Source organism: Heliconius melpomene, chromosome 1 (genome assembly GCF_056956725.1).
Source record: "Heliconius melpomene rosina isolate 202511_hmr_F chromosome 1, ASM5695672v1, whole genome shotgun sequence".
Taxonomy (NCBI): Eukaryota; Metazoa; Arthropoda; class Insecta; order Lepidoptera; family Nymphalidae; genus Heliconius; species Heliconius melpomene.
The window spans coordinates 14,992,487-15,009,606 of record NC_140389.1 but is presented as its reverse complement, the minus strand read 5'-3'; the positions used below and the strand labels follow the sequence as shown (position 1 = coordinate 15,009,606).

General features: G+C 31.2%; 1 protein-coding gene across 2 annotated transcripts in view; it reads right to left on the bottom strand.

Annotated features, from left to right (window-relative positions):
* The window catches only part of LOC146541651 (uncharacterized), an 83,483-nt gene that overhangs the window by 34,529 nt on the left and 31,834 nt on the right, over positions 1–17,120 (bottom strand). For both annotated transcript variants that reach the window (XM_085190290.1, XM_085190299.1), the window contains exon 3: positions 4,171–4,274. In XM_085190290.1, the coding sequence (XP_085046416.1) occupies positions 4,171–4,274 (104 nt within the window). The remainder of the gene's footprint in view (positions 1–4,170; positions 4,275–17,120) is intronic.

The window sequence follows — 17,120 nt, the reverse complement described above, 5'->3', positions numbered from 1 at the left end:
CCACTTTCCGCTGCATTCTGGCGGAGAGTGGCGGACCACAAGACCTGCCAATAAAATGTTGTTCCTAGGAATACTATGCTTAAAATAGGTTATCATTTTGTCACGGAGTTTTTACACTGTGAAAGCTGACCTTGACAGAGTCACCGTGTTCTGAGAGAGATGAATTTGAATATCTACTCCTGACCTTGTCTTAAAAGTTGTGGAAGAAAAATGCTAAACTGGATATATGAAACTGTGAGGTTAAATTTCGATATGAATCGTTCTTCTACATTTAAAACATAAGAAAAAACCTAATAAAATAAATATGCAATGCCTTTTGATTTTTTTGTATTTATTATTTTAAATTAGATTATCTACATTAATTGTAACCGAATTAAAACTTCAATTAATCACAGTCCTATACGATGGTACGTAATTCAAATATATGAAAACATTCGCGAAATTAAGATTTTTCCACCCATTAGCTCAATATCATACGACCATTAGTGCGGGTTCGATAATCGCGGGCCGTAAAACTAAGTTATAATGCTGATTTACGAGCGTATTATGCAATCTGCTATAACGATAATATTGGCTGTGGGAGCCAGTGCAGTTACACAGGAAGAATAATAGAGAAATGTTTTAATAGTGGGTGCTTTGTGGCCATCTGACTAATGTATGTTATAGTTTTATAGGATTAGGATAGTCTGGTTGGTTATTTGAACGGTCCATGCTTAGCAGAATGAGCAGAAATAAGTTAGAGTTAAGGCACTCCGTTTGCGTCTCTCCGCGGGAACATGTAAATGATTCATTCTCACAATTGAGAAATGAATTCAGAACCATCGTGTCATAAAACGAATTCTAATTTGCAATGTTATAATTTTCTTATAATTAGATTCTGTCGTGGCGTTGAGTTCCGCCACTCAACACGCATTCCTCCAGAATTCGAGTGTTTGTGTTTGAGAGCTTCCAGAGGTAGGAAGGGATAAAGCGTGAAAACAATAAAAAAACATTATCGGAAAATATAAGCAGAAAAGTCATTAAATAACGCTTTCCTAGTGATATGGCTACTTATATCGATTCTATATACATTTCCGTCATTTCAGCCTTTAAGCTTTATTCTATTCACTATTGAGAGATCGCTTCGCTACAGACTTCGAGAATAAATCACTCCACTCGCTTATCATGTGCTGCCATATAGAGTTATTGCATATTTCACAGCTATTGCAAATTGAACTTTGAATCAAGGAAAATAGGGCTTATTTTCAATATATCTGCTATTGGAAAGCCTTATTACTAGAAACCGTGGTGTCTTTTTCCATTAATGGTTATAATAATAGATTATTACTATTCTAGATTCTATTTCAGATATCCTTTTGCCTTTTGTGGTTTATCTTTTATCTGTATGAAATAAATTGTAACTGTATCTAAAATATATTACAAAGGTATCTTTGGAAGGGTTTTTTTTTAATTTTTATTTCTATATCTATAACTTCATACTGTATCCGTCATACAGCAAGGTAGGCAAAGGAAATCCAGTATTAAGAACTGTTCCCCAGTGTTATATTTGTAATCAGAAAATTAAAATTTAACTTAAAAGATAATTAGGTACTATCTTATAATGAAAATAATTAAGTAAATTTACAATTTTTCAACACAAAAACCTACCAATCTATTTAAACTTTTTATGACCTTCACAGAAAAAAGAAAAGATGAATATAAACAAACACTCAACAAAGTAGAGCCAAGTTACTATATTCACAAATAAGATCTCGTTAGCATCAGTCGAGCGTATCGAAATGAACGGCCAGAGAGGCACGTGCCGCGACCTGTCGGCAAATCCCAAAGGATAACCCAAATTAAGTAAATCCGAATTTGTGGGAACCAGTGGGTTTTTTGGATAATATACTTTTCTAGTGAAATACTCATAGACTAAAGAAAAGCCTAAAAAGAGTAGCTATTCTCCGTCTGTATAAACAAAATTAGTAAAAAAATATAATATTTCAAACTACAGTCTCACAATTAATATTGAAAATTACTGAAAAAATGGAGGGATGGAGGGTGTCCTTTTTTGATTATTTTTGAATAAGATATAGTTGTCAAAATCAAAATAAATATTTTAAATTCTTATTCTTTCGTCTAAATATCAGCAACGACAATACTAATTGATTATTTTTATATTCTGCTGTAAATTATTATTACCTAGTTGGTAATAATTTCTTGTTTCCTCTTTTAATTTTAAAAATATTTCAACACAATGAATGAAAAAGAAAAAAACACACAATGTCACATAAAGTATAGAAAATATTTGTGGTTTTGAAATTTTTACAAAAACCACACAACGTACCATAAAAGCTACCATTAAATTAGCACATTATCAAAATAAGCATAGCATTTTAACCCTAAGTCGTTTCGATTCTACCCCATAATCGATGTGTTCAATAGATATTAGATTCGATACGCGTGACGTAATGACACACGTCATACATCTGCCTGTCGTTGCTTAATGGAAATTAATTTTACGCTTCGAGGTGAGTAAAAATGTTATAAATACATAATATTCATATATTTTTCTAGTAAAAATATATTTTATATATTTCTGACTATATAGATTAAAAGCATAAATGTTATAGCCATTTACGTGTGCCTACTACGTAATCTTCTTTTAAGAAAACGAAAATATTTCGCGAGAGGGAATCGAACCCACAACTATCACGCTTATAGTCAGTCATTGTGCCGTCACAACGACATGATGATATTATTGGAAAATATTTTTAATTTATTGGAAAAATAGATTTTGTAAAAGCTTCATGATAATAACAAAAATTTTGAAATAAAGTAAATATGAAATTTAATATTCAATAGCTCGTATGCTAGAAATTTCATTTGTTGTTGAAATTGCTTCACAGAATATATTAAAAGGGATCGAGGCATAAATTGAGGGCATAATATTAATCAGTACAAAGCTTTCTATTTAAATATATTATTATAATAATTTCGTAGTCTGATATTATAATATTAATTGAGACCAGTCCTGTCGTAGGGGTATAAGCGTGCGATTGTAAATACGCCAGGTTATAGGTTCGATTCCCACTTGAGGAAAAGAAATATTTAATATTTTCATTTCTTCGCCCGCTTGCACAGCTGTCCTATACACCGATAGGCTGAGGTTGCGTTTGCGTTTAAATGATTTACTTTTTTATGTGTATTTCACAGTTGACTATAATATATAAAACAGGAAGCTAAATATATAATATATAATACAACTAAATATATAATACAGGAAGCTAAATATATAATACAAATAATTTAATTAAAACAATAATCATATGAATCTATATAAATATATGAATAGAATGGCATGGCAGGTACATGAAAAAAAAATTAAGTTATTAGAGATTGAATGTAAAAAAAGAAAACCGATATCAAAAATAAAAAGATGTAAATTATAATATCGTATTATATATTAGAGTAAACAGAGTGAATCTAGTATTACGACCCTATAACCTCCATTTTCCGCCCGAATTCGAGACATCCGCTTTGAACGGCGGAACTCTGCATATTCTAATGTCAAATAAACGTAGATCACGACCTTTTGCGGATGTTCTCTTTTTTCAACTTCAATTTTCCAAATATTTTGCGAGTTGAGTGGAGAAACTCAATGTCTTACCTTGTTACCAAAGTGACTAAAGGAAAATAACTCATTCCAATGTCAATATATCCTGAAATATATTTATGTTGTACTTTGAAGGATCAAAAAACAATTTTCGCGAAATGCTAATCAGGAAATCGAAGAGGTAAGGGAAATATAATTGACAATTAACTTGTAAGCGTTCAGAGTTTATTTACGTTATGAATAAACCTATTAAATATATTTTTTTCCTTTTTTTATTAAATTTCACGTTGTAACACGTATTATAGCAGTCTTGGCAGAGTAAATCTAATGTTAAGACACTCCGTTCCCCATACGTTCCCCATACGTTTTGTATGGAGAACGAAAGTCAACGCCATGCTAAAGTACCAAAGCAAGAAAATGAGAGAAGTAATTCCTTAAATCTTGAATTTAAATAGAACCTACGAATCTCGCGTTTATAATCAGGCGAAGTACCGCTGTGCCATAATGACGACGCTTGTTGAACGGCCCAAAAGACATAAATAATATGACGTATTTTTTATTCCGATTTAACTTACCATCAAAACAAGCGTATTTAACGTAGACTACACCAGGAGACCAGCTCCTGGAAGGAGGATAGTCCTCCGCTAGTACGAAGCTACAATGGTTCACACCCGCACATCTGGAAAGATAGAATATTATTGTTAATTTTAATATTAATAATAATCATAATATTTTAAAACTTAAACATTTTTTTTATTTTAATATTATTTTATTCAAAAATACTAAGCAATAAAGTTTTTAAAACGACATTCTACAACTTTTACTGAAAAGGTGCTTATGATTATGAATCTACGTATTTGTGATAAGATAACTAGGAACATCCTCGTAGACCCAAATTAGAATAAATATGGCTCATTTGAGTGAACTGCCTCCTAGAAAGCTTTCTAGTATTATCTAATTATACAATTGACTAAATGCCTAAGTTGCTTAAAGAAAAAAAATATTTTATTCTTATTTCTTCGCCTAATTCTAATTAAAAATTCCATTAACATCAAGCACTTTGGACCTTGTTTTAGAGGTTTCATCAACGTTTTTATTAATTAAAAACTGTATCCGCTGTAATTAATATTTCAATTGAATCCCAGAGTCGTTGATTAGATCTCGTGTTAATTTACCGACTAGATGGTTCAATTAACCTAAAGATTAATTTATGGTTCAACATTGTAAAAATAAACGATATATATTTTGTACGTATGTAATATATAAGATTATGAAAAGATATACTTTTTTTGTCAACAAAGCTGTAAATTGAAACGATACAAGGATACTAGGCCCGTATTTACAAATCGCTCTCTACTCTGAGATCGATCTTGAGATGCCGTTTTCATCCATTAATTACAATCTACGAATGAAAACGGCATCTCAGGGTCCCTCTTAAGATATATACGGGCCCTAGTGTGGTGGTTACTAGGGCCCGTATATATTTTACGTACCTTCTTGCGACGTAGTTAAAAAATATTAAAGTTCAAAGCACGTGGTTACGCATGTTTTATAGTCGCTCGTACGATGACATTTGATGATAAGCTTTTGTTTACATTTTCACATGACGTGTTGGTTAATTTTTATAATGTTTTTTTTTGGCTTCACTTCTCTATTAGATTCTATTTCACTATTAGAAAGTAAGAATATTTTTTGCTAATAGGAACTTGTAGAGAAGATACATAAAGGTAAGGAAAAAACATTAAAAATAAAAACTATAACATATTCCTGGTAAAATACAAACAAAAAACAACCCGTATTTTCCACCGCAATAGAGCAAAATTACATACCTACATACCCCAAAAGCTGCATATGAATTACACGAGATACCATCGCGTAATTTCCTGCACTCGGTAAATAACTGTAAGGGCGTATGCATATTTAAGTAAGATCAAAGTTTAATAAATTTATTCAAAATAAGAAATCACAAAACTGTGACTGCGACGATTGTGGGTTCGATTCCCATTCGGGGGAAAGAATTATTTAAATATTTTCATTTCTTCCATCTGGCACGAAGACAAAAGCTCGGCGTTGACTTCCGCCACTCACCACGTAATGCCTCAAAATATTCGTCGGAAAGTGGGAAACGGAGTGCCTTAATACTAAGTTTCTTCTGCCCACCCTGCTATATCCAATACAGTGTGAAAATGAAAAAGAGTGACAAAATAAGTTATTAACAACCGAAACTTTTCCATCGAGGCGTAGTATAATAGCTCATTGTAAACGCAGAGATAGGTGTAGGTTGGATTCTCATTCGGAAAAATGATATATTTTCATTTCTCCCCTCTAAAAAGAGAAAACGTGGTCGGTTATAATGATATTTATCGATTATATAAGAAATAAATAACAGCAGCAAATTATTAAAATTTTATAAACTATTTAATTTACTATTATTTGCTTTTTATATGTATATGACCTTAGCCTATTAAAATTATGCAGAAATGACTATGTCGAATGTTCAAAAGTGATTAATGAACTTATCAACGGGTTACGTACGGGTTTTAAAACAAAGTTGTTATCCGAGAGCTTTTATGTAATACCGTAGTAAACTTTCTGATAATATTATCTTAATATCTGATAAAAATACACGTTCACTAATTTCTAGTTTTTTTTCTGTAATCACAATGAGGAAATTTAAACACTTTTTTGGCGGAGAATTATGAATTTTCAGCTACTTGACAGTTTACTAAAACTCATCGCCGTGCGTATATCATACCTTGTTCCGCTAAGCTGTTAGGCAGAGACAGCGTTAAGACACTCCGTTCTCACTTTTTTACTGGATTTTTTAAATATTGCGACAGTCGGTAAAACCATGTATTTAGTTACATATTTATATTATAAAAATGGCTATATATTCGTATATTAGGCGTATGTATGCATAGTAAGTTTACTAAATATAGCAATAAAACTAGAAAAACAAACAATACCGATAACATCAACCCCTATTTCATTTAAGTGGATGATTCCCAAGGGCTGGTGTTTCACACCTGGCTAACTCAATTACTCGGCCTATTAACAGCGAAATTCTATTTAATATTTCAAGTGATTTGTATTTTTACCTCAAAATTTATAGCATATTTTTCTTGAAATACTTTTTGAAAGAAAACATGATCAAATGGTTCATTAATATTTTCTTACTTATTTAAATCATTCCTTTTCAAATAAAATTATATATAACGCTTATATATAAAAAAACAGAACAGAGAAACTGGAAAATCTCTTTTTTCACTATGTAGGAGATGTGGATATTCAAATAAAAATCTTATTACAATATATATTATAATAACATTTATATTTATTATGCAGTTCAACACCTTATTTCTTCAATATTAGTTAGGAATACGTGAAAAAGTGCTTTCATTTTATGAAACATCAATATATAATGAGTCCGTCGTGGCGCAGTACAGTTGTAGATGTGGACTCCAGTCGTTGAAATTATTTTAATTTCCTGCTTTGGCAAGACAAAGCGGGTCTAAAAGAAAGCAAAAAAAGAACCTTTTAATTTTTTTTACGGGAAATAGAATGAAATGAAATTAGGATGTCTCTACCTGCCTTGTTTACTATGAGGAAATGACATGAGAAAAATATATCTAATTAGGTCAAAAGAAAAATACCTAGTATCGTTCTATAATTATATTAATGTATGACCAAATAGCAAAACTGAATCAAATTCTTGAGCACCTAACGCACTAATTTTAAACAGGCATTGTAAAGCTTATTTTACACTGGTGTACATATTATTTGGAGAATATGAAAAGTATAATTGTGTTTTTGTCAAGAAAGCTTAAAATTTGAGATAATTACTTAATATTAATAATATAATTCATATATGTTTAGCGAAAAATATTACAAAATAATTTTTCGAGTAACGATTGTACGAGTAAAGTGATTTGTAAATATGGGTTTATTTTTTGCAAACCCGTTTATTTTTTGGAAAATTATAATTTTTACAATTTAAACAAAAAATAAACCCAGAAAATAAACTGAAATTTCAGTTTAATATTTCTTTATGGCTTTTTAGCGATCCATTAGCCCGCTTTTAAGTTCACAAGCGCGTTAAATAGAGAAAAACGAAGGAGATTGATTGTCTCAGCTAAGATAACTCGCAATACGATTAATCAATCAAGTCTAGTTTTACTGAACAAATAAATAAGACAAAAGAGTTTCAAGAAAATATATTAAAACTAGAAAAGTCATTTGCAAAGATTAAATTAATCTTTACTAAGTATACATACATTCCTAAAACTAAGGTGATAAATTGTAAATATCCACTATTCGATAATGTTTGGTCAAAAAATGCTTTTTGAAACGTCCGTTTCATCAATTGACTAGTACCAATATATTATTTCTTATATTACTCATTTTGAAAATATTAACAATTATAATAAATAATAGCAAAAAAAAACTATACCGTGTATAAGCAAGTTTACACGCAATTCATATAATCATGCGCACGCGCGATAAGCGGAACATATTGCGAAGTGGGTACTTCCGGAAGTTCGTTGCTGCGTCACGTGACGTCGCAACCGGAAGTGACCTCTCGTTTGCTTTTAAAATATTGGAAGGGCCATAACACTGTGTTTACTACACTGTATTCTTTTAGCCCTATTTCATAGTCATTTAATTTAAGTTTATTTACATATCTATTTTCATATAACTATATGAAGGAGAGAGTTAATATTAACCATTTGTGATAATATCTTTTAACCGAATATACTAACAACGGTAGAAAAAATTACAATAAAGCAAGAACTATATTCGATGAGCACTCATCATTGATATTAACTATCATTTGTCAACTAAATATGACGAAATACAAAAGAAAAACGTATATAAAAGAAACGACGAGCGACAAATCTTTTGCTTCGACAACTTCAAAAGTCAGTCAGTCTAAAAATACATTTCTACCATCATTAGATGTCAACATTTAGGTTAAGAGTCATCTACGATACTCCAGAAATACTCGTATTGTGGTCTGACATTTCACGATCACAATTGAAATTTTTCATTTCAATGTTAATTAGTCTCTGTAGTCTTTTATTCGTTATTTTTGGTACTATTGTTTTTATAGTTCGTTTGGTTTGAACGTAATTTTTTGGATATATTTGAAATATTTTTAATAATCAGCCTGTAGTTATTTTAATTAGTGATAAAAATTCGATGTTCCCAAGTTATAATTAATTTCCTAATTATACTAAACTAGTGGACCCGGACGCGGCTACGCCTGCTTCAACTATAAGAATATTTATTAAATATATTCATGAAATTATTTTCAAATCTCAATAGAATTAGTAAGAAAATATAAGCTCAAATAATCAAAAAGAATAATAAGTAGATACACATTGTTAGAAAAAATTATCTGAGTTATTGAAATGAACTAACAAAAGGATTAAAAGTAACTAAAGGATAGGTATTCTTAATATTAGAAAAAGTACTTAAAGTTTTCCGTACGTGCGTACATAGATATCGACTCTACGAAATAACTAAACATTTCTCTCTATTAAGTAGGATAATTTTAGCGGGCAATATCAAATAAAATAAGAAGAGAATCAAAGTGTATTTTAAATTAATTATAAACAACAAATAAAGTTCGAAAATGTATGAAAATTTATAAAACCGTCAACGTCATCTGCCCGTTCGCGTGGTCATACTGTGCCGCCCGCTAGGTGGCTAGGTCATTTGGAATCAGTGACATCTCCTTAATTATTTATTAGTATGTTATACAGTAAACTATAATTTCAATCTAGATAAAATGCTAAAAGTGACTATTATATTTATTTTCATAAGGATGAATATCAAAACGTCGCGGTAGCGGTCGCGTAGCAACGACGGTTGTTATTAACATGGCAGAATAAATTGCATGTCAAATTAGAATGTACTTTAAAATATATTAGTATATATGTGTAATGTAATGTTATATAGCCTATAGCACTTCTGAAGAATGCAGCTTTCATACAAAACAAAAACAATGAAAATCGGACCAGTAGATCCAGACTTCTTAGCGTTCAAACAAACAAACAAACAAACAAACAAACAAACAAACAAACTCTTCCGCTTTATTATATTAGTATAGATTTATACATATATTCTAATATATAGGTACTCGTATATATAAATATAGGCTTCGTATCTAAGCGGTTGTGAAGCTATTTCACTGACGCCGCCTTCTACAAGAACTATTTATCGACGCTATTTTGATAAAATTTTGCATACGCTTTAATAAGACTAAATAAGATTCTGATATTTAACAACCTGCTACGGATATAGTAAACCAACAAATAACTTCTCTAAAACTTGTCACTGTAAGCGCGACGGTTGTAGATTCGATTCGAGGGTATGAAAAAATTAATATTTTCACTCTGGTAATAGGGCAAAGCACTCAGCAAGCAATGCTTCGAGAATATAAAATATATTTTAAGACATAAATAAAATCATATAATAACCTTATAAAATTATAATGTTTTATAACACTAAACAACACACAAAAAGAACGTGACATTGCTCCAAAGCCCCAGATACTCAGTGTGCTTGCAATAAAACTAACAACAACTTTATAACCTTACTAGCGGCCCGCTCGCGGTTTCACCCGCGTGAACTATGTTATTATTAATTTCTGTCTCCATGGCTACGTCCTAGTGACGTTTATGCAAAATTTGAGACTCCTAGCAATTGTAGTCACGAAGTTTCATACAAACTTTCAACCCCAAAAACAACCCCTTAGAAGTCGAATATTGCAAATTCCCGTCTTAGCGAGCACCTACGTCCTATAAATAACTCCTATGCAAAATTTGAGATTCCTAGCACTTGTAGTTTCTGAGATTTCGTGATGAGTGAGTGACCTTTCGATTTTATATATATAGATTTAACGTTACTACAGTACTTTTAGAGCTTTATTATATTGTTTCTTTTATAGCAATTTCTGAGTAAAAATCGTTTGCTGCGAAAAAATATCTAAGCATAGCAGCTGTAGTTACGTGCTGTTTTTATAAACTAAATTTGTATAGTACTACTTTTAACTCGGATGTATATATATATATATATATTTTATTTAATAATTAATAAATTTGATATAATAAAAATATTAACGCCACGTGGTCCTCCACAATGCAGCGACCCCCCTGCCCTAAATACAGTTCCCACAGCGAGGACAGTATTATTTATTACGCAATCTAATGGTTTTTTTTTTCTCTATTTCTCTATCGTATTTGGTTCATATGATAATATTGCATTGACAGCAAAATATGATTATACCGAGGCCCACGTGTTGCAATGGGTCAGATATTCAGGATCTGACTGTTAATACGATAGTTGTGAGTTTGATCCCCAATCGGAGAAATTATTATTTTTTATTTTTACCCTGTCCCCAATATATAGCAGTAAAGGCAAAATTAACCTAGTGTTAACTGTTAAGATACTCCGTTCCCCACTTTCAGTCGATTCAATTCAATACGTATTAAGTGGTGGAACTGAACGCCACGCTTTTGCCTTGGTACCAGAGAGAAGAAATTAAAATATTAATAAATATAAATAAATAAATAATAATTCATTCAACCGAGCAGTGAACCCACAATTGATAATTACCGTCACGCCGCTGTGCCACTACGGCCTGAATGCAAAATAATTATGCATATAAACAACTTTTTGTAAACGTTTACTATATAGAAGAGATATTTATAATATTTAACAGCCACTCATAAATATTGCTGAAGCCGCTGAGATGACTCGAAGTAGAGCATACGGCAGACATAAATTTGAGAAAGTTGCAACTTACAAATGATATATGTTCGTCATTTCAGTTTATCTTGTCTCGTTATAGAACCTGCAAGATAAGCCCACGTGGTAAACATGTGTTGAAAATATTTTCAGTTTACAAAAAATATTGCGAGAAGCAGTTTCGTTTATTATTTGTCATTTATTTTAGAAATAAACTTGCATTTTATCGTATTTATGAAAAAAAAAAACAGCCAAACGGACCCGCGCACGAATATTATATTATTATTTCTATCATTATCTATTAAAACAGTGAAAATGTCACGTTTGTTGTATGGGTCCCCCCTTAAATATTTGTTTTATTTTATTTTTTAATATTCACTGTAATAGCGGCAACAGAAATATTTCATTTGTAAAAATTCAGAAATCTAACTACCATGGTTCATGAGATATACTCTGGTAACAGACGGATAGACGGACGAAAACGGAACAGAACGGATATGTACGTAACAGTATAAAATAAAAATAGTTTAAGCATTCACAATAAGCGTATAACTAAAAACTCGATGGGTTCGATCCCAGTCAAGGTAAGAATTATTTTCACTTCTCAGCAATAGGAAGCGCGACAATGAATTCCACAACTCAATGTCGACGAGAATTCGGATGAAAAGTAAAGAACGGAGTGAAAGAAAACGAAAAACACTAACTTGGATCTGCCTACCCTGCTAAGCTTGATAACGTGGAAAGTTTTAGAAAAACAATAAAAATCCACAAATGGGAATCGAACCTATGCATAGTAAATATCTATTTTCCGATTTCGCCAAGACAAAATATTGTATTATATAAGAACAAAAGTAATCATGAGCTTTCATGAAAGCTATGCACAACTTGCAAGTTCCTTACTTTTGTTATCAGACAATATGGTCGGAGACTCATTCTTTTGTGCCTGTCTTGTATATTGTTTAGTTCTATCTATTATACTTTAGATTTTCTTTGAATAAGTCAAGTCAGAGGCCTGTAGTGGCACATGTGACTGTAAATGCGAAAGGTAGGTTCAATTCCCACTTCATTTAATATTTTCTTTTCGTCTGCTCTGGTAACGAATCTTAGCGCGCCAAAGAATTTAATCTTTATTTTCGAAAACGATAGAAATGTTCTTTTAATACTAGAATTCTATAGAAAATACAAGCTACAAGTTAAACTATTATAAATTAAAATATATAAGTATATTTTATTTCAAAATACAGAAGCGTATTGTAAATTGCAATACATTGAAGTTTAAATTGCCGTATGATTGCTATTCAGTATGTAAATAAATGAATCTATCTCAATCATTTTTTTTTTTAAATCTGTTGTCTATTTAGAAAACTATTATTTATTTATAGTAAAAACAGAAAATTCTAGTGTTATATTAAATTACTCCATTCTCCACTTCCCGATTAAAATTGAGATTTTAAATATGAGCTTTGGTTAACCAAATTGGGGGACGGTGTAGAACCCACAACCCCATAAACACTTCCCGACGCCATAAAGTCATTATGACTTACCGTAGGCGGCTTACCCTACATAAAATTTAGTATTCAAACTCTCAGTATAGCGATTTTCTAACTCAAGTTAAAGAGAAATCGAATAATATTATTTTAAATGGAACGCTGAAAACAATTGATAGGGGCTTAATTAATGAAATAAGATCCTAATTCGGAAGTACGTAAGTTAATTAACTTAATTAATTTCCTGTCAATATAATATTGTTGAGCTTACGACAAGCTAAAACGAGATTAATGGTATATTGATAGTAAAATACTCGATGGCTAAAAAACATAGTCGGTAATTCATTTAAAATTATATATTATAGGAACTTAACGCCGCGCCGTGTCTTAATAGAACGAGAAACTATGAAATTATGATTACTATTTATAATTTCGTCTAGTAATATTGGATATACAAGAAAAAATTGCATTAAAGAGAATAAAAGATACACTATAAACAATTTTAAATTTCACAAACTAATTTTCCAACCACTGATCTATAAACCACAAACTATAACATGAAATCGTAAACTAGCTAACAAGTTGATAAGAAAACAAATATATTAGAAGGAAATTGCTTCGCCGTTGTTCCTGCCATTACTTAGAGTTGTTAATTACTTCAATAGATTCACGTTAAAGTTCTAAAGCGTAACTATCTGTGCAGTGCACTGGTAAATTTCAAATATATATTTAAATATATGTATTTTATCAGTAAATAGGTGGGTGCCTTCTTCTTTATGTAACACCACTTATTAATCGCTCTGACTTCGCTTGGATAATGATTCTTCTATACAAATTTTATAATCATTTCGTTTCAAAGTGTATGAGAACTACTCAGTTCTAAATTACTCTCAACTCTATGTTCTTCTCAGGATGATAAATTTATCTAATTATTTATCAAAATAAATGTAGGTAGATACTAGTTATTATTACATCTGAACAAGGGGAAAGATTCTTATATCTAAGGAATATTCTAAAAGATTGTTTTCTTTTTCGAATTGGAACTGGACGCGCAATATTTCTAAAATAGGCGGGTTGTAAAACTCAGGTTTTTTCCCGGACAGCATTGTAGGGAGAGAGAATCTAGTTTTATGACACTGTATTCCCCGCCTTAATTGGAGCCATTGTGTTGATTGGCGGAACTCAACGCTGCGCTTTGTCCAACCCACAACCAGCGTCCCAATTATCGTTTAAAGACAGACAGTCAGCCATAGCTGCGCTACAACGTAGATTTAATTAAAAGTATATTAATACCAGATACAAATAAAAATGACTTAGCTAAAACTTTAAGTTTCTCTTTAAAGGATTTAATTCTAAAAATAGTTACAATTTCATATTAAGAGAGATTTTAAATATAACATTACACACTAATTCGATATTTGTCACCTTTTTGTTTGTAGAGTGACTGTAATATATGATGATAGCACAAAAGTTATTAAGCGTGAACAGAACAAAGGCAGCAATTTCAACTTTAAATATTTATTGCTTGTTTATCATAGCAGTCCTAGTTTAATAGAAACATGTTTTAAATTTAAATATTTCAATGTATATTTCATCGGAGGTCGTAGAGACGTAATCGAAGAGCGTCTTACTATAAATGACGATTGTTGGTTCGATTCCTACTTGCTCTCAACATAAAGCAATACCTATTGATTTCCACCACTCCAAACAAAATCTCGAAAATTGTCTAGTATGAGAAACTCAGCATGTTTGTTATAGTTTGGTCGACATAAGAGCAAAGTTTCATAATTGAATTGTACAATATGTCAATATGGGTAGAGGAACGGGTACAATATGTCAATAGGTCCTCTCTATCCATCGAAATTGACGAAGGAGAAATAACAAAACATTTTTCCTCAAATACTACTCTACTCTAATACTATATTGCCAGAATACAGTAAGAAAACTCTTATAAAAATAGCTGGTAGTTGTTATATTATTACTTTATTGTAATATAATTTTCCAAGTTAAATCAAATATTATTTTTATTACATTCATATCTATAATTTACGATTTTTTTAAAATAAAAAACCTCTTATACATTATGTAAATCGCTTCCAAATTGACATAATTTGTCTATTACTATGGAAGCTTTGTACCAAATTGTCGAAGTTCGTCAATTAACAAACTTTGTTCCTCGCTGCCTTTACAAAGCATGAGTAAAATTAAAGATTTGAAAGTTACAAAATTATACTGTACTGAATCTTTTGGGTAATATAAAAAAAAAAAAATTATTTTATCAAAAACAACATCCACTTTCCATTCCCAACTTTTCGCGAAATTCTAGAAGCGTAATGTGTTCGACACTAAAGAGAAAAAATGAAAATATTTAATATTTAATTTCAGGTCGAGTGGGAATCGAACCCACAACCTGTCATGCTTACAGTCACACATTTGAGCCACTGCGCCACGACTGGCCTCGTTTAAAGTAGTTGCATTCATCAAACATCAAAGCGCCGACAAATGGTAGTCAATCGTAATATAATTTGTCTATTTCATTTCATATGTTTCTAATGGGATAGAACCACTAACCAGATGAGAGTATAAAGCTATTAGGTTTCAATCAAATAGAAGTACTCAACTGGTCGTTTATTATGAAATATTTTTTAGATTATTCATATTCATTTTTCACTTCATTTTATTGGACTTTTTCCTTTTTTATCTTCACGCGCATAGCAGCGCTGGCATAGGGAAACTAGTGTCTAGACATTCCGTTCCCATTATTAAACTTCCATTACCCACTTTCCGCCGAATTCCGAAGGCATTTCGTATGAAGTGGCGGTACTCAACGCCGCGCTTTGCCTCGTTATCAGAGTGAGAAAATAAAAGTAAGAAGAAAAAAGAAAATAAAAAGGATTTCATTTCCGTCGGAATGTCGGAATCGAACCCACAACCTGTCGCATTTACAATGGTACCCTTGAGTCCCTGCGCCACGACTGGCCTCAAATATCTATTTAACAGATAGCTTAAATATAATCATGTAAGAAATAATTTTACTATCATCTTAAGTATAATTTTTTTTTTAATTAAACAACGCCCTCGCTATTGTCGGTAGCAACTGTGCTATGATAGCTGCTATAATAATATTTCCTTCTTAACGATAGCTTTTATAATGAAATGGCTTTCTTTTTTAATTAAAACAATATAATGCTAAAGTCTTTATTCTCGTAGCGGTTCAGGGACTGCCTGTAAACGCAACACTTGTGGGTTCCCATTCAGGATAATTCATTATTTTCATTTCATCGCTTTGGTACCAGAACAAAGCGCGGCTTTGAAATACAATATTCAAAAAACAATGTCTGGGAATTGGACAGAAAGTTTCTTAATGAAACATAACAAGATTTTCAACACTATTTTCTTTTTCATATAAAAATATGTATTTTGAACATTAATATTTGCAACATGTTGAAGAATTTACAGAGAGATATCCTAAGATGATGAAGAAAGATGTAAGAAAATTATATAAGCTTAATAAACCTACTCTTCACAGCTTTTCATGGACAAATTTGACTCGTATTGTATATTTTTTATAACATTTATAATGTTACGCTCACGAACCCAACGAGAAAGAATTGCTTACAAAAATTTAATCGACTTTTGTCACGTCGTCTGTGTTTTTAAATACTTTTTGTCTGGTCAAGTGTCAATCAACGTTTTTGGTCACAAATAAAAGTAAGATTTGTTCTTGCCATTGTATAATGCGGAAGACACGAAGCTTTAAGCTCAGAAAAAGCTTCTAAAAAACAATCACATTTTTTCATTATAGCGTTCGTGTTTGTTGTGTTGCGTTGTTTTTATTTTACAACTGTTGATTATTTTAGTCTATTGCTATGTATTTCATCATCACACCCATCTTCTACTTTTCTCTAGAAATATTAAGATTATAGTAACAACTCATTTGAATACTTCGAAAATTGGAATAAAATTGAAATTGAATACTTCGGAAGATACTTGTTTGTAAAGAAAAAGAAATGAGAATATCGTATCCACGAACAGACAAATTCTGAGACTAATATCTGCGTCACGCTGTATTACGCATATACTATGTAAAGGATATATTCGAAGACACACCGTTTATGATGCATCACACAATGGCGAAACTCGACTAGTAAAAAAAAAAATATATTTAATTCCCCTGAGCGGGAATCAAAACCACAATATTCATTTTCAGGCGACTGCGCCAGAAGGGCTAAATGAAATATTTTAAAAAACACTCTAACGTTAATTATTACCTGTGATACATACAA